Source organism: Anopheles coluzzii, chromosome 3, assembly GCF_943734685.1.
Source record: "Anopheles coluzzii chromosome 3, AcolN3, whole genome shotgun sequence".
NCBI lineage: Eukaryota > Metazoa > Arthropoda > Insecta > Diptera > Culicidae > Anopheles > Anopheles coluzzii.
This window is the reverse complement of record NC_064671.1, coordinates 35,705,916-35,731,670: the sequence shown is the minus strand read 5'-3', so window position 1 is coordinate 35,731,670 and position 25,755 is coordinate 35,705,916. Positions and strand designations below refer to the sequence as shown.

General features: G+C 47.7%; 4 protein-coding genes across 56 annotated transcripts in view; 1 reads left to right on the top strand and 3 right to left on the bottom strand.

Annotated features, from left to right (window-relative positions):
* The window catches only part of LOC120955220 (zinc finger protein 271), a 68,345-nt gene extending 56,443 nt beyond the window's left edge, over window positions 1–11,902 (bottom strand). For 13 of the 50 annotated variants that reach the window (XM_049609216.1, XM_049609220.1, XM_049609223.1 and 10 more), the window contains exon 1: window positions 3,004–3,151. The gene's annotated coding sequence lies outside the window, so the exon portion shown is untranslated. Of the gene's footprint in view, window positions 1–3,003; window positions 3,154–10,467; window positions 10,788–11,719 lie in introns of those variants that run through there. The other 37 variants (XM_049609250.1, XM_049609242.1, XM_049609221.1 and 34 more) reach the window with 10 other exon arrangements.
* A 3,620-nt stretch (window positions 11,903–15,522) lies between these two features.
* On the bottom strand, window positions 15,523–19,058 carry LOC120957464 (inhibitor of nuclear factor kappa-B kinase subunit epsilon). The gene is made up of 5 exons (XM_040379678.2): window positions 17,267–19,058; window positions 16,907–17,186; window positions 16,764–16,839; window positions 15,981–16,688; window positions 15,523–15,896 (listed from the first exon to the last, which is right to left on the bottom strand). The coding sequence occupies exons 1-5, from the start codon at window positions 18,378–18,380 to the stop codon at window positions 15,783–15,785; spliced, it is 2,292 nt and encodes a 763-aa protein (XP_040235612.2). The 5' UTR covers window positions 18,381–19,058; the 3' UTR covers window positions 15,523–15,782.
* Window positions 19,059–20,253: 1,195 nt separating this feature from the next.
* On the bottom strand, window positions 20,254–21,490 carry LOC120956982 (protein stunted). Of its 4 annotated transcripts, none has more exons than XM_040378866.2 (5): window positions 21,375–21,490; window positions 21,195–21,264; window positions 20,997–21,127; window positions 20,614–20,656; window positions 20,254–20,373 (listed from the first exon to the last, which is right to left on the bottom strand). In XM_040378866.2, exons 2-4 carry the CDS (start codon window positions 21,221–21,223, stop codon window positions 20,646–20,648), a joined length of 171 nt encoding a protein of 56 aa, XP_040234800.1. In that variant the 5' UTR covers window positions 21,224–21,264; window positions 21,375–21,490; the 3' UTR covers window positions 20,254–20,373; window positions 20,614–20,645. The 4 variants fall into 4 exon arrangements, with proteins under 4 accessions (XP_040234800.1, XP_049465221.1, XP_040234799.1 ...); XM_049609264.1 differs by having other exon boundaries at window positions 20,629–20,656; XM_040378865.2 differs by lacking the exon at window positions 20,614–20,656.
* An 80-nt stretch (window positions 21,491–21,570) lies between these two features.
* On the top strand, window positions 21,571–25,035 carry LOC120956981 (myotubularin-related protein 2). Its single transcript, XM_040378863.2, has 5 exons — window positions 21,571–22,581; window positions 22,645–23,670; window positions 23,804–23,974; window positions 24,078–24,285; window positions 24,357–25,035. Exons 1-5 carry the CDS (start codon window positions 22,483–22,485, stop codon window positions 24,650–24,652), a joined length of 1,800 nt encoding a protein of 599 aa, XP_040234797.1. The 5' UTR covers window positions 21,571–22,482; the 3' UTR covers window positions 24,653–25,035.
* Window positions 25,036–25,755: the final 720 nt, after the last annotated feature.

The window sequence follows — 25,755 nt, the reverse complement described above, 5'->3', positions numbered from 1 at the left end:
TCATCATAAAACCCCAAAAGAAATGCATTTTTACTATTTGCTTCAATTGACAATGCACACTGGATAATGACTTCATGGTTTATGATATGCGGGTGCAGTACACCCTTCCTCAAGAGCACCACACCATCATCGTCTTTTTCTACCCCTTCGGCAGGGTAGGGGGTGTGGGTAAGGGAAGGAAAAAGAATTGATAAAAACTGAAAAAGGAAGAGGAAAGAGAGCAGAGCGCCGAAAACCGATCCGAGAAAAACGCGTTCCCGCAGCCAACACTGCAGCGTACCCCGTAGGCTGCCTTCTTTGTGCAGCCTCAACCCCCTACCCCGACGACGACGACAAGGAGAGCATAAAATGGTGGCGATGGTGGTGACGGTTGGTGGTGGTGGTGGTGGTGCGCTCATATAATGTTTATGTGTCTGTTTCTATGGGGGCCCTCCTGCTGCCAACCCTCGTCTTCTTTTCCAAAACCCATGCTTCTTCTACATTATTTCCAACCCCCTCTAGCAGAATGTGTGTGTGAGGGAAAGAGAATGAGAGAGCGAACGATTCCAATAATCACCCTCATCGGTCGGTCGGTCGGGTTTGGTGACGACGATTAGCCCCGGCAGCGGAGGGTTGTGCGTGCGTGCATGTATGTGTGTGTGTATGAGAGCAACAATACTGGTGGTGACGCGCGCTCTCTTTCTTACTCTCGCGAGCAACACAGCAACCATGATGATGACGATGGGAGGAAAAACACGACGAAGCAGAGCAAGAGCAGGCACCCGCGAGAGACACACGACCCCACCCCAAACCGGACTGCACTTGTGTATAAAACCAACATACATACACACACACACCCTTCTTCTGTGTGTTTCCTCGCACGCCATAATGGCTTCCATGTTTGGTGGTGGTGGTGTGGTGGTGGATAAAATTTTACTTTTAATTTTCAAAAAAAGAAAAATCAAACAACTAATGCTTTTTCGGCAATAAAATGAAAATGAATGTTTGTGTGAGGAGCTCACTCAGCTTACAATTGCATCCGATATCCCAGGGGTCTTGTGCTTTTTTAGTACATTCCCCCATATGGACATCTGGTTGGGGCGTCGTAATATGCTGCACCCGCTTCTCCCATATGTGGGATGGGTAACAATGTGCAATTGGAAAAAGGCCGCTGGTAATTAGAAAAGATCGAAAAGCCAACGGGATAAAACGAATCGTTTTCAAACTTTTCTTCATCCAAATAATACACTTCATTACAATAAAATTAGAATCGTTTTCAAATAAGACAAAAACCTACACACAAACGCTGGGAAAAGGCCGTCATTGGTAGTTTTAAAATATGTGTAAATGAAGAAAGAGATACTAAAGAAGAGTATCTAAATTTCCCAATCGGATTCCTCGAAAATAGAACTAAAATAACCCATTTGAATTATATAGAACGCATTTCGACTGTTCTGAATGTAGGGAATTATAATCAATAATACCATTTTTAGGGGCATTTTATTTTCAAAAATTAAAATCCTCTCATTTCAACATTTCCCCCAGCACCTCTCTCTCTCTCTCTTACCCTCTCACAGCAAGGAAGAAAACCGAGGTATGAGAGGCATGAAGAAGGGAATTAAGGAAGGGGCTGGGAAACGAGATCGAGACAGGTCTTCTTCCACTCTCTCCCTCTCTCATCACCCTGGGGCAGATAAAAGAAGGTACAAGAGACGGTTAGTGGTAGTGGTGGCGACGGTGACGGAGGCGGTGGTGTGTGTGTGTGTGTGTAACATATAAATTCTAAATCTATTTTTAAACACTCTTCCTCCGCTCGAATCCCCAGCAGCAACAGCACACAAAATGAATAAAATTCAACCCACCAAAGGAGGAGAGAGTGGACCAATGCGAGGGGGAGAGAGAGTGAGAATGGGAAAAAAGGAAAAAAAAATCAAAGAAATTAGCAGAAATGTTAATTATTATTATTAGAAGGATGAAAAATGTTTATCGATTTTCACAAAAACGTATAAAAAATTCAATATTAATTTAAATTTCAAAATCAGATTCAAAATTTCAAACCAATCAAGTAAGAAAGAAAGTATATTAGAACCAATCGAAAATGCTCACAAGTGAGGAGAAAGAAGCAGGGAGCTTTGTTTTGGAGGAAAAACGCACTTTCCACCAACCGCCTTCTCGGGGCGGATTAGAATCAAGCGCAAAGCGCGATTTGCTCATCAACACACACTGGCACACAAACAGCACGCTTCACACACAACGTAATTACCCCTGCCCCCCCTTTCCAAAAACGCATCGAGAGCACACCGACATTTTTGCCCCGAAAAAGCGAGATGTTGCACACCTCTATTCTTAAATACCAAAAAGAAAACAAAAAAAAAGAACGAGCTATGAGAGAAGAGGCAGTGGGAGGAAGAAATTGTGCAGCATGTTACACAAAAAAAAAAAACAACAACAACAAAATCACACACACTCCTAGACGACTTTTCCCTCGGGGGCAGGCAGGCAGGCAGCACCCGACAATCGAAAGTCAATTCCGCGCGACTTACCACAGCCCCGCTGCCACCGCGGCTCACTACTAATGCTCAAGAAATGCACCACACACCTCTAGCTTAAAGGGCGCGCACAGCGCAGGCAGGTACGCAAAAAAGGCAAATGGCGACGCGCACTTCTCGCTTCTCCTATGCACAGAGACACACGGGGGCAGCAGGCAAGCAATATTGTACGACGCGGTGGTAGTGATGGGCAAAAGAAGCCCCCCTAGAGCCCCGAACACGCGAAAGGAGCGCGCAGCTCGCCTCTGATCTTTAACGCACACTGCTACGAAGAGGGACAACAGGCAAGAGGAAGAGGGTCTTGTGCCGCCCTCCGCTAAAGGTAAAAGTAGCAGCAAGCAGGACAGGGCAGGGCAAGCAGCAGCAGTCACAAGCAGAGCTCTAGTCTAAAGATATTGTACACCACTAGGCACACACCACACCACCACCACCAACAACAATAAGAATAGCAGCAACAGTATAGCTCAAAACTCACAGAACACACGAAAATCCTAGACGGCGGTGCGCGGCAGAGTGTGGTGAGAAACTGCTCTCTAAACCCGCACCGCGATCGCTTCGAACCTGCGAGAGCGCAAGCAAGGCAACCCCGATGACGACGACGCGACACACACCGCCACGCGACGATGACGCGCCACACGACAACGGGAGCGGCGAGAGCGGCTTCCCGGTAAACCGTGAGCGAGCGAGCGAGCGAGAGAGCAAGCGCAGTCCCGGGGGGGGAAAAAGTCACAGCACAGTGTGTTGGAACGGTGGTCAAACGCGCGAGTGGGTTTGTTTTTAAATTAGGACCCGGTTTTCTATTTCCAGCTAGGAAGCTGCAATTTCAACCTGTCAGTGGAATAATATCGTTCTCGTCCGGGTTACATATCCATTTGACGACAGTTTACGTTCCGCCATATAGGATATTTCAGCATTTGTGTACAGAGATGCGTTTTAAAGCCCTTTTTTCTGCCCAAAATAAGTCATAAAACTTTAGGATAAACTTTAACATATCGAACAGTTTTAAACCTTTCTTGACAAAATATTTAATTATCAACACAAAAAATCCATTAAATAAAAATAAATCAATCATTTGTAACCTAACCTGATCGAGCCTGTGACTAATAAGCGTTTGTTTACAGTGTTTCATGCTTATTTTGTAATGAGTGTTGACATGATTTCAGCCGCCAATTGTCAAACACCAGATAAAACCAGCCACTAAGCTGGCTAGTATCGTTAAATCTCCCGACGATAAAAACAATTAAATACAAAATCTATTATAATGTTTCAAAAGTGCATGAGAAAGTAGGATAGATGTTAGTTTATATCTTGATTTTTATCAAGTAGTTGTATCTACTATCAAAATACGAAGAATTGTTCAATACAAAAACAAACATTCTTCGATACTCCCATTAAAATGGTTTTCAGAATTGATAGAAAATCTCAACGTGATGACGAACAAACAATCCAATAGCAGGGTTCATCAACATACGAAACTCTTTAATTTTTCTTAGAATTTCCCTACAACATATTTTCCCGTAATGCTGCTCGCACGTGTTATTCCACGCACTTTCCCATGGTGCCGATGACGCTCCGGCAGAGCACCGACGCACAGCTTCTTTTACTGCCCGTGTTCTCACCCTCTCTCTCTCACACTTACTCTTTTCCGCATCAAAGCGCGGTACACCATGGTTCTCTCGCTTGCCCCCTCTCGCTCACTCGCATTAGACGGGTCCACCGGCGCGGGGACCATTCTGACCGAAGAGGAATGCGCCGCGCACGACACACGCTCTTCTCTCGCTCACCGCTCCGTGTCTGTGGAAGAGCGAAGAGCGCGGTGTGCGTATGCGCGCGCGCGCGCACACACACGCTCCCCTTTTCTCTTTCACTCCTGCTGCCTTGTCGCTTTTCAGAACGGAAAGGCGAGAAGGCGCGCGCGCGTGTGTGTGTGTGTGTGTGCGCGTCGTTCAGCAGCAGAAGCGGTAGCGGCAGCCATTCCGAGATTCGTGGTCGGTAACCGGTTCCGCGGTATGAGCGCGAGCGCGCGCGCGCACACTCTTCCCTTCCGCACACACGCACGCACGCACACAGACGCTCTCTCTCTCTCTTGTTCTCTCTTTTCGGCGTACTTTTCTCTGCTCGCTCGACCCGCCACCGCGCGTTCAACCGTGTCGGATTCTTTTTTTTTGTTTCGTTTCTTTTTTTAATGTCATTTATGCACAATTTCAGGTTTTCACAGCGCTTGGGGGGTAAAAATACAACTTCCCTGCTGTCTGTGGCACCACGAGCGAAGGGTAAAATGAGTGCATAACATTGTATTTTTTTAAAATTATTTTGGTCCCCCCTCCCCTGTTTTTCAACCACAAAAATGCACACACAGCTGCACTTGACACGCTCTGTTGCGTGGGTTGAGGAACATTTTCGTCGTGGGGCAGGAGGGCGGCACACAAAGAAATTAGAATATCTTTCCGGCTCCTCTTTCCCTTCCAAACCCACCCCCTTGCAGGATGATTACTTCATTAGAATACTGTATGCCACACACAGCTGCGGCTCACCCCATATTCCACACCCCATTTGGCGGTGGCGGTGAGCGATGCATTTTCTTCGCCAAACCCTTCTCTAATACCCAACCCAAAGCCACAGAGCAGTGTCGCTCTCTTGTGTCTTGCAGTGCAAAGAATGACCCCCGGCGACCACACATCATTTCGGTGTACGATAGGAAGAGGAAGAGGAGCGGCGGGGACGGTCGAGTCGCGCCATGTCGCGCGCCCTGCAACCGACCTACCACCACACGTTCATTCTTGTTCAAACACAGCTCATTCTCACACACACGCATGACTATTGCTCTGCCGCTCTCGTCCGCGTGCGCGTCGTCCCCTGGCACGACATTTTAATCATTACATTACTGCTTCTTTTTCGTTTTCCTCCTACTCGCCCCCATGTTACATGCGCAGCACCCCCTCTGAAAAGGGAATGACTCGCTGCTTTTCACGGCGCAGAGACGCCTGCTGCGATTAACCCTCTCTCTCTCTGTCTGCTGAGCGCTGCTGTGCGGTTTTTGGGGGTTTGGTATGCATTACACATCGTTTGCTCTCTTTCTTTCTCGCTCTCTCTCTCGTTTAGAATGGGTTTCTGTGTATGTGTCGCGTTGCGTGTCGTCGCCTGTGAGACGCCCGCATTGTGAAGCCAAAGGCAAAGAGTGAACCGGATTCAAGCGCAGAGGGCACACCGTCCATCCCCTAAAGGGAGAGGCCCCGGTAAAATAAACACACAGCTACATACACACACACACGTCTCCAAGCGAACAAAAAGAGAGAGAGAGAGAGAGAGAGAGAGAGAGAGAGAGAGAGAGAGAGAGAAAGAGTAGCTATTGAAATGAGACAACATACATGCACACACACACACAACCACACATGCACGTTTTCGGAGGCGTGCGCATTCCTCACAGTCAGCCAGCCAGCCAACCCCAAACCAAAAGAGAAGAAAGAAAAAAACCCATCTCAACTTGGTTCACATTGAGGAAGCGAAAAATGTCCTTGGGCTGGAGCAAAGCGGCATTGTCGAAGAAGGCTCCACCATACCTGCACCACCAAGAGCAATCGAGCAATAAAATTGCACACCCCGCCCAGCAGCCCGCTCCAACAAGCTCACCACACACACACACCGCGACTCGGCGCGCAAGAAGGTGTTCTTTTCACACGCACAAGAAACAAAACCACCATCACCTGGACGAAGGGGGTATAGTAGGGGTGTGCGCGCAAGGGAGGTAGGCAGGAGGTGGCCGCACAAAAACGCACAAAGAATCACCACAAAGCTCTAATCGATCCGAGGAAGACTCACGACTACTCCCCGTAATCCTTGGTGTGATGATTTGAGTTCTGGAGGTCTTGGATAGAGAGTGCCAAATGGAATAGAAATACTAGAGTCTTATGCAGCGCATATTGTGAGTTTATAGAAGATACCTTAAAATAACATAAATACTGAATCTTCTCTCTCTCACCAGCAATGTCTATATAGTCGGGCTGTAGGTACTAAGAGATGTAAGAGGTGTACTTAGAGCATTACAAACCATAGGATAGGATTCATTTCTACTTCCAGTTTTGAGGGAAAAGTCGCCTACATATGTTAAAACAGGTTAGAGAGCTCAAGAGCATCAGCGATATTAGTAGTTGATGAAGACACACAGGTATATCCTACTGCTTTATTCCGGTAAGTCCATGTTGTCAACTCAACTCCATGTTGGTTTAGTAACAAAGCAGGCATAGATGTAAGGCCAGGGCATATAATTCTAGTGTTCGATGATATTGAGACAGAGGATGATAAACGATCAGTTGCTTCAAAACCATTTGGAATACAAAACAAAGATCTCATCATACCTCTCTATCATCAATTACTTGAATTGAAGGATTCATGTCCCAATGGTGTTCCATGATCAATTCGCGCCAAATCTGATGACTATTGGATCGCGCGCTTGGGAGTCTTCAGGATTCCAAATCGCACTGTGTATTGAAGCCTACTATGGACTTAGACCATGTAAAAGGACTTAATCTCATACGAATGACATGACTGCGACTTTTAAAATCACAGCATCACTTGCGCCTCTCGGATTTTGTCAGATTTTGACAAGATACATAACCCAGAGGTCTATGTGAGTACTCAAGTGATAAAATTAAGGTCTCAGTTTTGACATCCGGCATCTTCCAGGTATTTTTGCTGACTTGCTAAGTGTTTATCCGAAGATCGATCGAATCAACTTGGACATAGTGTCTTGTTAATCCTGCTGAACACTACATACATTTCCACCAAAGCACGACCTTTTGCGATGGGCCTTTTTCTGATAGAAACTGAGATGATATCAGTATCATCAGCGTAAACGTAGCTATTTGTAACCGATTGTACACGTCTGCCACAAACTGCTGCTGCCAGACAAACTGAGCAAGCTGGGGCCTCGCGCGCTCGTGTCAAAATATGCTTATGCTGCTGAAACGCATGCCACTTCCTCCGATGCAATGGAATTTGCCGGCCGCCGACAATGTGTGCGCTTGATGCGCTCTCGGCAATACCAAGAGGAAACACAAAAAGGTATTATACATGCAACCGGAACATTATTTGCAGAGCTGCAAGCTTGGTCCGGGAAGTGCCAAATGGTGAACTGGATGCACCGCTTCATTTTTGGGTGGGAGAAGGGATTGGCAAAATTTTTCACCCGTTGCAGAGCAGCAAACGGCCACAGCGCCAGCCACCAGCGTTCGCTAAAACGTCGCGGAAACCCACACACAGGCACACAGGCGGGGTGGGTTTTATGCTTCAAGAAAGAAGATGGCAGCTCCGTTCCACACAAACACACACATACACACGGATACATACCTCACCAGGGGCCCGGTTTTGTGAAAAAAGAGAACGAGATAGATATATAGAGAGAAAGAGAGAGGGAAAATGTGACCACCCCGCTGCTGGTGTGAGAGATGGCGGCACGCAGGCGCATTGCAAAAGGGTAGAAAAGAGGCACCCCACAGCACCCCACCAACCACCCCTCCTCTTTTGGGGGGCCGGGAGGGAGGGAGATGAGAGGGATGGAAACGAACTCGAGCCGGGAGTGGACCATGTTCCATGTAAAAAGACGCCGACAGAGAGTGAGCAAGAGTGAAGAAAATTGCAAAAATTGCTTTTTCCCCGTTATGGGGCCCGGTGAAAGGAAAACTGTGACTGTTTTCTTTGGTGATGGGTTTTTTTTCTGTTTTTTTGCATACAGTAATTTGATCTCACATTTTTTCTCGTTGTCACACCGGGTTAGAGGTTCACGGAAATGGACTCCAAATCACACAAACACACACACATACACTTTTCTGGGGGCGCCGCCTGCTGGGGGCTTGATGCGCGCATGTTCAGAAAATCCCTAAAAAAAACCCCACACCCCCCTCCCTGCTGGTATCTTGCCAGACAAGAAAAAGAAGGGGAGCCATCTCACCCTCTACCACCACTAGGAGACTACATTTGCACGTCGGTGAAAACCCGGAACCAGTAGAGGGGGGGGGGGGGGGAGCAAAAATTGTGAAGCAAAAATAACATTTGCAACAAACTTTTTCTCTTCCCCCCCCCCCCCCCCCCCCCTCGACCATTGACTATGTGTGATGTGAGGGGCCAATTTTGCCATCCAAGTGACCAAAGCAAGCACCAGCAGCAGCACAACACCCTAACCCAGTATGCAAAGACGACGGATGCTTACATCCAAGCAGGCAACGGACACGCCAGACGCGGCCCCATTTTCCTCTCCCCTTTCCGGCGGATTTCTCACACCGTGGTGCGAATTTTGTTCGCCGAGTGATAATTATTTGGTCCCGAAACAAGAGGCTCGAGGCGCTCCAGAGTCAGTTTTTACCGCCAACCCCAACGACGACCAACTAAGAAGAATATGTGAATAATCTTATGCATACGCGATACGGAAAATGGTGCCGGTGCCGCCGGTAAATTGCTCCCACAGCTTCTAACAATGTGTTACAACCTTTTTCCCCCAAAACACACACATACGCACACAAACACTGAATGACCATGCGCTGGAGAAAGAGCAATGAAGGCGGCGGCGCCGGCCATTGCAAAGGTCAAGAGAGAAAGCCTTATCAGGAAATGCACTTTACACGGCGCAAAATACAGACACACACACGCACCACCATCATATCTCACTCGCTGCATGCAGGACAGCAACACATCACACACTCGTTTGTTAAACAACAAAGTTGCGGGAAAGGGTCCGCGCGCGCCACAAAGTTTGACAGCAACGCCACAGCAACAACTAATTTGTTTACGCGCGCACACACACACACACGCACACAGCCGCGCGTATCAAGCGACCGACGGACGAAAGGGCTGTGTCTGGTCTTGTCTGGCTGGGCCGAGACACAGCCACACAACACCACAAACACAGCGAACATGTTGATAAGATAAATAAAACACACCCACCAGCAGCGCGCGCGAATCGAAATCGTCCAAAACCCCGTGGACACTCAACACACGCAACGACGGCAGAGCTCGCGAGCAACACCAAGCCGGCTTGGGGCTTGGGTGTTCGGCAAGCACACACAACAACAAAACGCCGCGCAATTATCAAATAATAATAAATACACACTCACACGAACACAGGCCTGGACACGATGACCCACGAGAAAGGGCGAAAACGGAACGAAATGTTTCCCGCGGTTTGTGAAACTGTGACTGACGCATACACCTGATCAGTTTACTAATGACAAGAACAACAACACAACATTCAAAGCACACTAGATTTGAAATTGAGTTAATAAAAAACAACGCCGTTATCACACACTCCGTTGCTTCCTCACGGTCTTCTTGGATGTTTACAGTTTGTACCATAAAATTGTAACAAAAAAATCCGCTTCACGTGCCAGATGGCTTCAATTATGGGTGAATTTCCAACCAATGCCAACATATTAAACCATTAAAATTGCATCTTTACACCTAATAACTTAATAAAACACCTAAGTTGCACTGTTTTATCTAAAAAAAATATATATGAAAAACTCCACTTTTTCACCTGCCTCGGTCGGCAAATAACAACAACAACAAGAACCGTCCAAACCAAACAATCAGAACAACAGCTGCAAACATACGGTGTTTTGTTTTTATCCACCTTTACCATCAACACCTGCATTTCGTTGCACATTTTTTTTGTAATGGTGGAAGAAGGTGTCCCCCGGGTGCAATCTCCTTCCCTTCTCCTTCAATAAGCTTTCCCGTCGGAAAACCACCGTAATAGCACCGCCGCGCACACAACAACGCAAAACTCATCGTGGTGTTTCCCACCACGGAAAGTGAATTTGTGTGCTGTCTCCGGCTAAAGGTTAACAAACGGCCGGTTAACATACTTTTCACCCGCTGCAACCGTCCTCAAAAAACTGCACACAGAGAGTAGAGTGTGTTTGTGTGTACCGGGGCACGGCCCTACTACCTGCTGCTACTGCTGCTGCTGCTGCTGCTGCTGCACTCTTCGGTGTGTATTTTAGGGCTGGGTCCCACACACCACACACCAAGAAAGGATGGTGCTGGCTGGCTATTTTTGCTTTTCTTTTTTTTTCTCTCTTCTCTAGTATTAAAAGCACCGCTGCTTACTACTGCTGCTGCTGGCCGGAACCGACCCGCGCTAACCGACACCGACTACTAGATTGGTGAGCGAGGTGTGACGATGTGCCAAGCATCGAAACAGGAGCCGCCACCAGACCCTTTTGTGTCGGGCAGGGCGACACCCCGTGTGTGGGGAAGAGCGAGAGCGACCGAAACGATGGCAATAGTAAAAAAAGCGGAAGGATTTTCAGCAAAAATGCCCTGCGCTCCTGTGCTCCTTCAAACACACACATATACACCGGAAAGGGATCCCTTTTTCTAGCACCGCTGCACCACCCTGATCCTGATGCGAATTAAAACACACACACACATACACAGCGAGCGAACGACGGTTTGTTCCTGGACGAGACGAGGAAAAAAGTGTCATGGCGACCTTTTTCGCTTTCCTGGTTGTGTACGAGCGAAGAAACACGACCGAGCACGCACACGCACCGCAGGGGCCCCCTGGCGGGTATCTCAGGCCGTCTCGCTCACGCGCTCGGCACAAAGACAGCAGCCGCTGCTACGAGGTAACGCTCTCTCTCTCTCTCTCCTTTTCTCTCGCCCCTATACCCGACGCGGAACCTGTGCTGAACTGCTGAATTCTGAGCGGAACGGCATCAACGCTGACGACGATGATGATGATGATGGTGACGACGACGACGGCGGCAACGGTAATGACGGGAGGAGGAGATGGAAAAAAAGATTTTGCTTCCTTCTTCTATTGCGAAAAAAAGGCGCTCAAACTCCATTCTAATACTGCAAATTGTCGATTTTTCGCGGCAAATAACCTCAAACTGTTTGGAAATTTCATGTGAAAAGAGACATCTTCTACGCACGAAACGCACACATACACACACACACGTTACAAAACGAGCAGCAGAATCCGGGGAAAAAACGACGCGTTGCACTTGAGCCGACAGGGAAAACACAAGCGCCCGGGAAATGAAGAGGAAACGCGCTGCCCTAAACACACTAGACAAGCCAGCGCGCGCGCCCCCGGAGGAATTGAAATTGATAGACACAAGCGCGCGCGGGCGAGAAAGAAGCACAGCAATAACAACAACAAAAAGGAGGATAAAACAGACCAAAACACTCACATTTCAATTGCACGGCTTACTGCGGCTGCTGCTGCTGCTGCTGCTGCTACCTGCTTGCACTTGGAGAGGCCTCTGCTTCTGCTGCTTCTATACCGTCACTGGAGCTGGAGCCGGAGCTGCTGCTGCTGAAGCTCTTCTCTACCCGCTTCACTGTAACGCACTGGTTCGTTGGTCTGCGACGAGGGGGGTACGACCCGTCTCCGGGAATTGAAAACGTTTTATCGACATCACCACACACACACGCGCGCACATCGAAGAAGGGAGCGGCGAGAGAGAGAGAGTGTGGTAGAAGAGAGCAGGTAAGTGGAAGGCAAAACCCCAGAACCCAGCGCGTGCGTGCAAGAGAGAGCGAGTAACAGTAAAACGACGCAGCCAACACACACAACAGCGCACGAAATGGGAAACGAGGAAGAAACAGCGGGGAGCTCTCGTTGCACACTCACACACTGATGCAGGCGCTGCCCGTCTTGGTTGAACGCGCGAGCGTTCTTTGTGCTCTTTCTCTCTCTCGCTCTGCGTTCAAGCGAATGACGACGCGCCCGGTGGCTGGCTGCGTACGTGCGGGAAGGGACGGCGCTTTTTGCTTGCCTGGCTGTGCTTGGTAATTGTGTGCGACGACGACGACGGTGGTTGCGGCGACGTTTGTTGACATTATGTCATTTTCCCTTGATCTCCCTGCGCTGTATTTTTTGTTGCTTCTCTTCTTCCTGATACTTCTTCCAGATGACTTTTGAAGGGTAATTAAAAAATGTTGAGGCGCCCTGCCGCCTCCACCCGCCCCATGTAGGAGAGGACATTTATTTAAATTTTCCCATGCAGCATTTGATGGATTGCTACGGGTGTGTGTGCGTGTATGGATATATGATTTCGGTACGGATAAGCCCCAACACCCGCATGCACATACGTGTGTGTGTGTGAGGTGCTCCCTTCACCACTCTCTTTCTCTCTTCTGCAGGGGCACGCGCGCGCGTGTGTGTGTGGGTAGCGGGGACACACGGTATTGAATTTTTCGCGGGGAGCGTGCGTTTCGACAAAATGTCGGCCGCTTGCGCACTGACGCAAGTGGTAGTGGTGGTGGTGGTGAGCAGCCTCTGTACGCGTACAAATGAAAATACATAAAAAACGCCGACATAAAAACGGAAGAAAATCATGTAAATTTTACATTTGCTGCCCCACCCCCCTTCCCCCCCCCCCCCCCCCCCCCCCCCCCCACAAACCATGGGTTGGCGGCGAGCACGCGATTATTGCTCATCAATTTACCGGCCGGGCGGGCCCTACCGCACGGCGGTGAAGGTTATCAAGGCATTTGTTGTTGAATTTTTAATATGCCGGTTGCCGTCGCCGTCGTCGCTAGTTGTTTCCCGGGCGTTTGCTCGGTTGCGGTTTTGGGCCGAACGGGGAGCTCTTTGTATGCCAAGAAAAAAAGAGGGGGACCCTCTCTTTCATCCCACACACCACGCCACCAGTCACGCACACACACACACACAGTGAGAAAATCCATTTTTTCACTTTCTGTTTGTGTGTGTGTGTGCGTGATGCGGCACGGGGTGTGAAACGGAGGGTATGCACACGCACACCACCACACAACGCGTCGCCTACCTCATACACCCTTCCTCGCACACACACACACACATAGCCATGAGCAAAAAAAAAAAATACAGAAAAAACAACAACAAAAAACTCCATCCAAGCAAACGCGTTTTGCAAATTTTCTCTCTTGTTCTCTTTTTTTCACATGATCTGCTTTCTCTCCATTGCGGTGAATCGAACCGGCTTTCAATTATTGCAGAATTTCAGTTTTTTTTCTTACGAAAAAGAGCAGTAAGGCGTTTTTGTTTTGACTAAAAGTGTGTTTTTCTGTATTTTTTTGTTTTTTTTTGTTGTAAAAAATGATACAAAAAGCGTGTTGATGTCACTACACACCTAACCTAGTAGCTTTTTTCTTCTTCTTCCTTTCGGCACCGAAACACTGTCACCCTCCGGCACAGACCGTATGTTCTCGCTGTGTAACGCTTGCGCAATTTAAACCGCTCGGCCACGTGCAGTTGACCGTTACAAGGAGCAACAAAAGCATTTGCAAAACCCGAACAAAAAAGGACATTCAGGTAGGGAAGTCCAATCACTGCCCACGAGACAAGCTCTTTTTTCTTTCAATCCCCTTTTTTGTTGTTTGTTCTGTTGCAGCACGGGTTGAAACAGAAGAAACAATTTGTCACCGAGCGCCCCATTCACCATGGCCATGTGGTTCTGAAGCATTTTGGGAAAAAAAGCAAAACAGCAACAAATCCTTAGCAGGCGGAGGAGAAAGTGATTTCTGCCTTTTTTTGTTTGTGTGCATGCATTCTCTCTCTCATTCTAGCACAGTTTTTTGCTCTCTCCCTCTCTCCCTTTCTCTCTTTGCGTATCCTTTTCTCTCGCCTTATCCTTTTTCGTATGGGGGAAAAAAAAGTGCCTTCTTCCCTAGCTAGAAGGCATTGTATGCTGGGTTTGCGGTCGTCCGCTCCTTCGAAGGGCATCGAGGCAGACTCTGTTACTTTTTTGTCCTTTTATTTCCCTCTCATTCTCTCTCTCTCTCTCTCTCTCTCTCTCTCTCTCTCTCTCTCTCTCTCTCTTTCGCAGGGGAGAACTTCTGCCACAGTAATTTCCGCTTGTGTCTTCACAACCGCGACCTTACCCATTGCTCACCGCCGTCTAGCACAAAATCACGTCTGGTGACGGTTGGGGGAGGTGGGGATGTCGAATTTTTCCTTGCCGCCTTTTGGGGGGGTGGAAGAAAAAAATCCTTTTTCTCCGGCGTTCACGGGGGGCAGCCGGAAACGGAAAGGCTCTCAGAAGATTTCTGTCTGGCTGGCACACACGCACACACGCAGCACAGCACAGCGCGCGACCTAGGAGACACCGTCGTTGATGATGGATGATGATGATGGTGATGGTGATGGTTGTTTCTGGTAGAGGAAGGGTTTCAGTCCTTTTTTTCTTTTCCCTCTCTCTCTCTGCAGGGCTTTTGGCTTTCCGTTGCCCTTGTTCTGGCGCGTGAAGGATACGTTTTTTTTCGCTTGGGCGGGTGGAATGTGAACGAGCCTTTTAACCTTGTGCAGATAACGGAAGTGGCTAGAGAGCAAAAAAAAAAGGAAAAATAAGTACCTCTGCACAAGAGACACACAGAGAATATGAAATGTGGCATCATATGTTCCGGAGATTGTCTAACATTAAGAGGGTTTTTTGGTTGCCATTTTCGAGGGGAGGGGTGGGTGGGCCTTTTTATAAGTCAGTAGAGTGAAGAGATTTTCATGCTTTTGGGAGGGAAAATGTGGTTTTAGATTCCCCATAATTGGGCTTTTCTGTTGTAACTCTGCACCTTTCTTAAGAAGTCAACTTGTTAAAAAATTTGCCATAAATACATCAACATAAATGCCCTCTAATTTACAAGCGCATTTATGTTTTAAAAACCCCAATTTCCCAGGCGGATTATCACCAAAAAAAAAAGGAATGAAACCGAAATACATCCAACATCCCATGCGTGGCCGATCCAGCTCGGAAAATCCAAACCAGCCGCCCAGGGGTGTGAAAAAATCGATATCTTAAACGTTTTTCCCAGCTGTTGGTGGTGGTGTGGGGCGAGATTAGAGAGCGGGAGAGTCGAGTTGGCATGTTGGGAGAGCGCACCAACCATTTTCCGGTCTGCGGTAGGATGGGCCCGATTTTCATCCACAATTCCATGTGGTTACAAAAGCATTTTGAAGATTTAAATTATTTTCTTAAAAATATAAAATTAGACTAAAATAAACATTGGAACGTTTACATAAAATATAAGAAAATATATACTTTATTCCGTCCAATCGTGCGCAATCGTTTATAATTTTTTGTTCTAATTTATATATTATTCTATATATAACACTAACAGAATACTGTAGCGTTGTTACACAGAGATATTTACACAGCACAAAAGAAATTGGTTTCACTTTTTAACGATCTAACATACAAAGATGTATATCAAATAATCAGGAACGTCACAAGAGAGCGGGAGGGGTGCGGGACAACCCGGTGCTGCCCTCCTCTACTGCTACGTGGCGGCCGCCTTATCGCCCACATCGGGAAGTAATCCCTGCGTCGCGGCCAAGATATCACTGTTTTGCTGAAGCATTTTCTTCACCTCTTTGATTTGGTTGTACATGTTCTGTTGGGGAGGGGAGATGAAATAAGAATAATTCGTTAATATAGTGTTTTTTAAGGGTTGAAATTAATTTCCCTTCCAACTCACCATGAAACACATCACTTTATACTGATTCTGGCGTGCCGAAAGGCCCTTTCCATCGCTACCATCACCCCCATCTCCACCAGCACCACCACCTCCGCCCACGATCGGGATTGTCGTCGTTGCGGTCGACGTCATGGTCGGTATCGATTTCCCGGCGATCGTTTTCGACACCTCCCCATCCGTGCTGATTTCCTCCTTCAAATCCTCCCGATGCTGCTTCAGCTGCTCGCGCAACTCGTACAGCGCATCCACGTACGCACCGACATCCTTGGTAAGAAACTGCGTCTGCAGAAAGATGGTCTGCGCCTTTTTGTACCAGTCGGCCAAACATTCCGCCTCCTGCTCGACCGCCTGCCGGACACCATCGTTCAGCAGCGTTTTCAGCCGCTTGCCCGTTTCGGCTATCTTGACCTTCTCCAGCACGTGGAACTGCTCGTCGTTGTAGGTGAGCGAGCGGGTGGCCCGATCGCGCAACATGTGCTGCCACGAGTCGCGCAGCCGATCGACGAGCGATTTCGCCTTCTCGCTGTCGCGGTTTTTGTTGGGCGTGCGGAGCGCCCGGTAGCCCGAGTTCCATTCGCGCACGAGCGATTCCTCCTTGACGAAGCGTGCGTACAGCTGCTGGATTGGCTCGGAGACGCGCTGGAAGTCGGACTTTTGCGTTTCGTAGCTGGCCAGGATGGTGGCGCCGAGCTTTTGGTACGTTTCGTGCTGTTTTGGTAGAAAAAGTGGAGGAAAAATTAGTTGATTAGATGATCAAAAGATGAAAAAAATTCGGTTCTTTACATTGGATGCTGCCACTTCAAACATCTTGGTCAGCTCGGAGATCAGTCCTTCTATATCTTCCAGATGACGGGTTCGTCTGAAAAGAAAAATAACAGAACGTTAGAACATCATCTTCTAGTATGAATCGGTCTCGTAGCACTCACTTAAGTAACTTCACCAGAAAACCGGCCAAAAAGCCAGAAAATTGATGCACCGATTTGTTCATCAGCGTGTCCAGCAGTGATAGGCTCTCCACTCGCCTCTTACACTCGTGCCCCACGCTGCAAGCCACCTTCGCCAGGCTGGCATCGTTCTCCACCGAAATGCCGTTCGGGAATGTAGGGAACTTGGGCAGATCCCACTCAGTCGGTAGTATAACGTTGTAGTTTTCGATGTTGAACAGCATCACCGGATTGCTCGGATCGGTCGGTGGATAGCCACGTGCTGCAAATAAGGAGAAACACCGGCCTCAGTGAGAAGGTATGAATCGAAGTTAGCCATGATTGTAACCTCTTCGTACTTACCACTTGTGTTGGCATCTACCTTCGTCGCAAACAGTTCGTTGTCGAGCAGCAGTAGCTGTGACGCCTGCGGTACATCCGTCTGCGCCAGAATGTGCTCCAGCAGATGGACCAGCGTCTGTTCCGGCTCCAGGTACACCTCGATCGAAGTAGCCCGATTGACGTAGAAAATGTGCAGCACCGTTTTGTTGAGAATGTTTTGCACCTCGAGGAAAAACTTGTCAAACGACCACATCCTTCCCTGGCTCTCCTCCAGCAGGCCAGCCATCAGCGGCGTTACGAGCTGCTTCAAACCCTCCTTCAGCTGACAGTGGGCGGGCAGATGCTTGGACCACTCGATCGGTCCATTTTCGCTGGTCTGCGTGCCCGAAATAACACCCGGCGCTTTCTTCGTCGTGATGTGGTACATCGTTTCCTTGTTCTTTCGCCCACCGTACGGCCGGAAGGGTAAATTCCCCGTCGCTACATGATAAAGCGTCACCCCGATCGACCAAAGGTCCACGTTCGCCGTGAAGCTACGATTAATTGACTTCCGCAGCACGGCCCGCTCGTACATGTCCGGGTGCAGGTACTCCTCCGTGCCGTAAAGTGAAGCAAACTGTTGATTTTCACCCAGCTCCCGGGCCGCACCAAAGTCCGTCAGCTTGTACACCGTCTGACCGTCCTCCGAGATGTACTTCATGATGTTGCCCGGCTTCAGATCGCGATGCACGAGATTGTTGTCCCGCAGATGCTTCATCCCGGCAGACAGATGCTCCAGCACGAGCAGAAACTCCTTCTGCTGCAGCCCGTACGTATTTTCCGGATCGTCCAGTATGTTGAACAGGCTGCCGCCCGTGCACAGCTCCATCACGATCACCTTACCGCGGCCTTCCTGATCGTCCTCGATGTCGAGCAGCTTCACAATGTTATTGTGGTTGACCTTCCGCAGCACCTCGAACTCGCGCATCTGCACGTCCTGCGGGCGCATGTGGCTGAGCTGGTTGAACGTCTTCACGGCCACCGGCTCGCCGTTGTGCTTGTTGACGCCCTGGAAGACGGCCCCGGTCGAACCCTTGCCCAGCACGCTCGTCGTGCACCAGACGTAGTTCATCGATCCGCGTAGGAACGAGTTCATGTTTGGGCTGCGCGGCGGTACGAAGACGGTGAACGAAGGGGGGGAAAGAAAAAAAACACAATGGGGCCTAGTTTTATCCTATCCAACACCCACAACGCCACGCGATCAAGCTGCTGTTTCCGGGTTGTTTTGGCCGTGTTTCGCACGGGACCAAGGGTCGCACTATCGATCGGCCGTATGATCTATGCTGGGAGAGGATTGCACCAGCGAAAACGGTGACGCACATTTAATGTTCCGATGGCGTAGCACTTTCATAAACATTGATAAACAACACTCATCATCGTCTGCCACAGCGCGGAGGAGAAATCCAATGTTATTGCTCGCGCTGCTGCAGTCGAGCTGTCATGTTTTGCAGGGTTCGTGGCGGTTGTTATTGTACTGCGCGCGAGCGTTTTCGTTGCTATGCGGAAATTCCATCGCATTCCGTGCTTTTGGACTGGTGGTGTTGTCGGATGCAACTTTTCATTGTTCTGCGTCCGAGGAAAATTGGAAATGCTTCATGATCACTGGTTCCAATCTCAAATCCCAACAAAATTTTAGTCCAATGTCGATAGTATTTTCACTAATTAAACAAAACGGTGGATCAATTTATAGGTTATTTGAACTTGCTTTCGATTGGATGGCGGTACATACTATCTTATTTGTGAGAGATAAAGGTTCATTGTTAGAATAGTGTTTTCTGTCGTCTTCAGAGACTTTCTATTATCAATAATTGCCATACTATCTAACAGACCGCACCACTCAAGTACTTCAAGTACAGTTTTCATCTACAGTGACCTACGGAAGAGGAATCGGGTCTTTTTTCGGTCATATCGTCTGAAAAAGCTAAACACATAAAATACTTACAGCATGTAGCGGAACTTGGGGCAAGTATGCCACCTTAAGCATTTCAAGTTATAACTCATTAAAACAAGTTTTTCAAGAGCCGATTTAAATCTCATAACCATTTTACATCTATTTCCTCACTTATAAATGAGTTTCGCTTGAAAAAAGTGCAAACAAAACAGTTTTTGAAGCGTTTTAAAAAGGGTCCAAAAAGACGTTCTTTTTTGGGCTATGGGGCAAGAGTGCCACTCGTATGGGGCAAGACGACCACCTGGTTAAAATAACCGTATTTCTTAGATAATTGGAAATTATTACGTTTGTACCACTAGTGTATGTATTCCTACATGTATTTAGTCACCAATGAACCCTTTTTGACCACCAATTGTACCACAATATGGTTTGTTACTGTTCTGTTTTTCTGGCGTGGAATCCGCTCACAAAAGCCATTCCACACCACACCATTCCGCAGCACGCTACAACAATGTTTACATTTTTGACAGCTCGCGCCTATGAAAGATGGTGGCACACTTGCCCCAAACAGAGATGGCACACTTGCCCCAAAAGTTGTAACTTTTTTGAAATTGAATTTTCAGTGACCAAAAAAAAGTTTTTTTCAACTAACCCCACAAAAAATTTCATGTTTTCTCAGCTATATGGTGGTGTAAATATTATCTCGGTTGATTGTTCGCATGATTTTTGAGAGCTTATTTGGTTGGATTAAAAATTATAATATTCTGCTCTATTTTGAAACTCAATATAAATAAGTTCAAAACAATGGGAAATATCGATTGGTCTATATGCAATTAGGCTCAGAATACTTAGTCATTGGAAAGCAACCAATTGTATACACAATTGATCATTAAACTAAAGTTTTTAAGGAAAAATGCTTGGTGGCACTCTTGCCCCGTATGGCACACTTGCCCCAAATTCCGCTACCAACAGTTTCACAGATTTTTTTTTTCAAATTCTGGAAGAAAATACGTTTCTATGCACTTTGTGATAAAGGTGTTCGTTTCTTTCTTCTCAGATAAATAGATATTCGAAAATGTAGTTGGTCACCAACGTAATGATTTTACATAATTTATTTTGCCCACTATCTGTACTAAAGATGTGTTTTTTCCAAACTGGACCAGAATGAACTGTCGTTTAGCTTATTCGCTTAGGGCCTCTGTAAAATAAAAAGAGAAATAATCATATATTAAATACAAGTCTGCCTTAACTGTATCGGTATCTCCAAACTTTCATCATGCTCAATAAAACGCATTCAGTTATAGTTAGAAGAGAAAGGGAAAACAAAACTCGATAAACTTGTTAGCAGCTTAAAAAGGGGACGATAAAGCAAGGTTAACTTTAAATTAAATTCAAATCATACACACGAAAACACGCGAAACTGAAAACAGTAACTTACGACGAATAAACTAACCAAAATGATAAGAAAAATCATTTTTCATCTGCAAAAAAAGTAAATAAATTGTAATGAAAATGCGTCGATGTACAGATAGCCAAAGATTTGATAAAATGGAGCAAGAAATTGAGGACCACTTTTTCACTTAATAATTTGATCTACAAATTTCCCTCCAGTGTGTTGGTTTGAGCACTACTGTACGTTGGACGAAAACAGTCCCGTGCGCCGATGTGTGATGCAATCACCATCGGCCACTCACAGGCAATCTATTGCCATTTACCCCCATCTCCACTGGATTTTACCATAGGAAACACTTTTGTTCACTCTTTTCAAAGGATATCACTTGAATTTGATAGAACTATCTCGTAGATTATCTCGTTACTTACTTTCCGGCTTGCCACCCTGCCATTTGGTGAACTTGATGTGCGAATCATCGCGGCGGGCAGCTTGAACTCGCAGCTCCGGCTTGAGCGCTTTACGGAGCAGCCGGGCGGCAATGTTGGAATAGTTGATGTAGCTAAAAACAATCATGCGGATTTAGATAAATTGGCACCATTTGCACCATCGATCACCCTCGAACTCACTTCAGTCCGGCAGTTCTCCAGGCAGCCATTTTGATATCTCTCTGTAGCGAGTTTTCAACGGTGGATTTTGCTGCAAAACGATTGTTATGTTATTGGATAATTTGTTTTTCGGCTTGCTGAACAGTTTCAGCGTTGATAGTTGATTTATTTTTCGCTAAAAAATGTGAATTAAAATTTTACCTCACGCTGCGGCGCTGTTATCTCTTCTCCACAAAAGGTCACAACAAACAGCTGTCACCCGCGGCCAGGTTGGACAAAACACCAGTCAGCAAAGCGTTTCTACTGTCAAACGTATGGAAACGCTTCGTTTTTCACGACAGCGCCCGCCCCGAAGGATGACAGTAACACACCGCGACACAGCGACAACAACAAAGCATCGAGGGGCAGTGCAGCAGTGCAAAGAACCCGAAGAGCCCGAGAATCGCTGTTGTGGTGTGATAGAAAAAAAGTGTTTTATTAATTAAAACCATCTTCTCCGTGTGACAGTGGGCGTGAAAAACGTGATTCATCGAGTGCGTTCGTGCTCAACCCTCCGGACAACGCATATTCCATCTGTATCCATTCCCAAACAAACATGGTTCCAGCTGTTTATCGCGACTGTGTGGCTTATCGCACAGCGTATGAATGAATAGTCAATATTTAACACTCTTCACCGGGGCAGCGTACGTTCCACTTCGTTCCCCTGCATTGCTGCAACAAATCGCCCAGCCGCCACCACCTTCCCTTCACGCACATTTACGCGCTGCATCCGGGTTCGTGCATTTTTGCCATTTCGTTTTCCACCCAGCCCAGCTGACGTCAGTGCGTGTCACGAAGGCGACGAGAGAAGACGCGGAGTAAAACCAGCTACCAGGCCCCTGAAAGAAAAGGGTGTGTTTATTATAAGATTACATACACACGCACAACGTGAATCAACATTCCGGGCGTGAAAAGTCCCCCCCCCCCTACGCAAATGGGACGGTATGGTCATTGTTAGTGCAACGCAGGTCGCGGGGAGGGGAAACCCAGTCGCGATAAGAAAGTAACAACCAAACAGTGCACGTACCTCCGCCACCCCAAAAGCACCTCAATCAGCACACCCCAGTTGGGTTTTTGAATCAATCCAATTAGAGCGACGCAAAGCGCGGTCGCTTTTTTAGACGGTGTGAAGTGACTCAAAGGGAGAAGAGATAGGTGCCAGTGGGTGTGAAACTGGACGTTCCGGGAGTATAAAAATCCCCCCGTTGCTGTTAGACTGTGGAATTGTTTAAACGCTACCGTTGATAATCAAACCAAATACAGAGACACCATGGAACACCACGGGACAGACTTTCATCGGAGCTCGAACTCGCTCGATTCCGATTCCAAGTCCAGCTCGCTCAACTCCAAGCACGGCATGGACACGATCGTAAGTAGTATTGCTGGCGACTTAAAACACCCGTTAATAAATCGACATTTCAATCCATTTCAGGTGGCGAACGAAAATGGCTTCACCTATCTGTCCGGTGAAAACATGCAGGACCGGAAAAGCGACGTCTCGTACATCTGCCCGTACAGCGGGCCGGCCATCGGTACGCTGACCATCACCAACTATCGCCTGCACTTCCGTTCGCAGCCCGCCACGGACAAGGACCCGGTAATTGTGGTCGACTGTCCGCTGGGCGCCGTTAGCCGCATCGAGAAGGTCGGCGGAGCAAGCTCGCGCGGTGAAAACTCGTACGGTATCGATATTTTCTGCAAGGACATGCGTAACCTACGGTTTGCGCACAAGCAGGAAAACCACTCCCGCCGGACGGTGTTCGAGAAGCTGCAGCTGTACGCCTTTCCGCGCGCCAACGAGGGCCAACTGTTTGCGTTCAACTATCGGGAAAAGTTCACCGAGGACGGGTGGACGGTGTACGAGCCGGTGGCCGAGCTGCGCCGCATGGGCGTAAACAGTGCGAACAACGATACGTGGCGCATAACGCGCCTTAACGAGGGGTACGAAATTTGTGACAGCTACCCCTCGGTGTGGGCCGTACCGAAGACGGCCAAGGATGATCTGCTGAAGCAGGTGGCCGCGTTTCGATCGCGCAACCGGCTGCCCGTCCTGTGCTGGATCCACCCGAAGTCGCTGGCGACGATTACGCGCTGCTCGCAGCCGCTGGTGGGGGTGGGCGGGAAGCGCAGCGAAGCGGACGAAACGTACATCAACCTGATCATGGAGGCGAACGCGCAGTCGGACAAGCTGTCGATCATCGATGCGCGACCGAGCGCGAACGCGATCGCGAACAAGGCGAAGGGCGGCGGGTACGAGTCGGAGGATGCGTACAAGAACGTGGAGCTCACGTTTCTGGACATCCACAACATACACGTGATGCGGGAGAGCTTGCGCAAGCTGAAGGAGATTTGCTTCCCGGCCAACGACGACCACAAGTGGCTGTCGGCGGTGGAGAGCACGCTCTGGCTGAAGCACATCAAGTGCATTTTGAGCGGCGCGGTGAGGATCGTCGATCGGGTGAGTAGGGGAACGGTGGTCTTATCGTCAAATGGGCATCGTAAATTGATTAATTGCTTGATAAGTGAGACTGAAGCGTGGATGAATCATGTATGTTATCTAACGCTTTTACACTTCGCACCCCAAATTATAGATCGAAAACATGCGTATGTCGGTTGTGGTTCACTGCTCGGACGGTTGGGATCGTACGTCACAGCTGACGGCGCTGTCGATGCTACTGTTGGACCCTTACTATCGAACGCTCAAAGGCTTTCAGGTGTTGATTGAGAAGGAGTGGCTCAGTTTTGGACACAAGTTTGAGCAGGTTTGTAAAATAAAAGAAAAGAAAAAAAAAAAGAAACGAAACACTAATCATTTGGGGACTCATTTTTAAACAAATTTCTATTAAACATTTTGTCTCTCCGCAGCGCATCGGACACGGCGACAATCACCATTCGGATGCGGACCGTTCGCCCGTCTTTCTGCAGTTCATCGACTGCGTGTGGCAGATATCGAAACAGTTCCCGCACGCGCTAGAGTTCAACGAATACTTCCTGATCACGATCCTCGATCATCTGTACTCGTGCCGTTTCGGTACCTTCCTGTACAATACCGAGCGCGAGCGGGTCGCAAATGGTAAGTCGCTTTAATTTGTGCTCCATTTACCCGGTCTTTTGTAATTAAAAAAAATCCTTGCACTCTCGTAGATCTCAAAAACCGTACCGTCTCGCTGTGGTCGTTCATCAACTCGTCGCACGAAGAGTACCGCAACCCGCTGTACGGTGGGCTGAGCAACTATCTTAGCTCGATGCCGGTACAAACGGTGCTGCGGCCGGTCGTCAGCATGCGCCACATTCGGCTCTGGAAGGGCCTATACTGCCGGTGGAATCCGAGCATGCGGCAGCAGGATCCGATCTATCAGCGTACGCGCGAACTGCTGGCACTGCAGGCGGAGCTAATGAAGCAGCTGGAGGACTGTCGAACGGAGCGTGTGCTAAATTGAGCTGGCCCAATGCTCAGCCAATGCTTTATACACACACATTCGTCTCCAAAAATCAACAGCCGCGTGTCCTTGTGTAGACTGGGGGAAGGTTGTTGTTGTTGTTTTTTTCCTCTTTTTTTTGGCGAACAAACATACAAAACATGAAGCAAAACTAACACAAAAAACAAAAAACGAAAGGTATTTTACTATTGGTTTTAAGCAAACAAGCAACAATGGAGCAAAATTCAATTTGTCAAGTTGTTTTCTAGGGCAAAGTTTAATCGAAGCAAACAACAAAACAAAACAAAACAAAACTCACACAAACATTGTATTTCGTTTCGTGGTAACATCTTATGTTGTAACAGTGCTGTATTATTAATAAATCAAAAGTGTCTATTATTGAGCATGCAGTATTGCGTTTATTATAAATTGTCGGCCTCGCGGTTAAACAATTCTTTACAATTCGAATCCCTTGTAGTGTAATCTTAAACGTAAATTCAGAAAAAAATAAAGTACGAGGAAGCCTTAATCAGAAGTGTAAAGATAGGCAGATGAATAAAAAAAACAAATTTTAACTATTATTTTAAAAAAAGCAAAAAAAAGGAGAGAGAAGTATACATAAAAACAGGGTGAAGTATAATGACAATACAAGCTTGCGAGGCAAGTATGAGACGAGTTTGGAGTAAGAGACGAGGAAAGGATGTTAGCGGGGATGGGAAGGGTCTCAGCTGTTATTAAATGTACGAATGCAATGAAGTAGTGGATCATTGGATCCAAATATTTCCACTTCGCGATCTTAAATAACGAGAGGGGAGCGTAAAGCCCTATCTGAGCGAGGTGAGTAGGAGCGTCAATATTACCGTCTAGTATACGACCTATGAAATTCGAGCTCGAGCAAGAGATTCAAACCCTAGAATATTGCAACGCGTTTCGTAGTCTGGACTGGGGTCAATTGGACCCGCCATCCGTCAGAAAGCGAATGTCGAGAAACGTTTTTGAACATTTTTGAATCTTAAAAACCACCCCGCACTGACTGGGCCAACAACTGTCGAGGCGTATTTCAGAGTGGGGCGGACTAATGAGCAGTAAAGCACTTTCTAGACATATTGTATCGTTGAAAATTA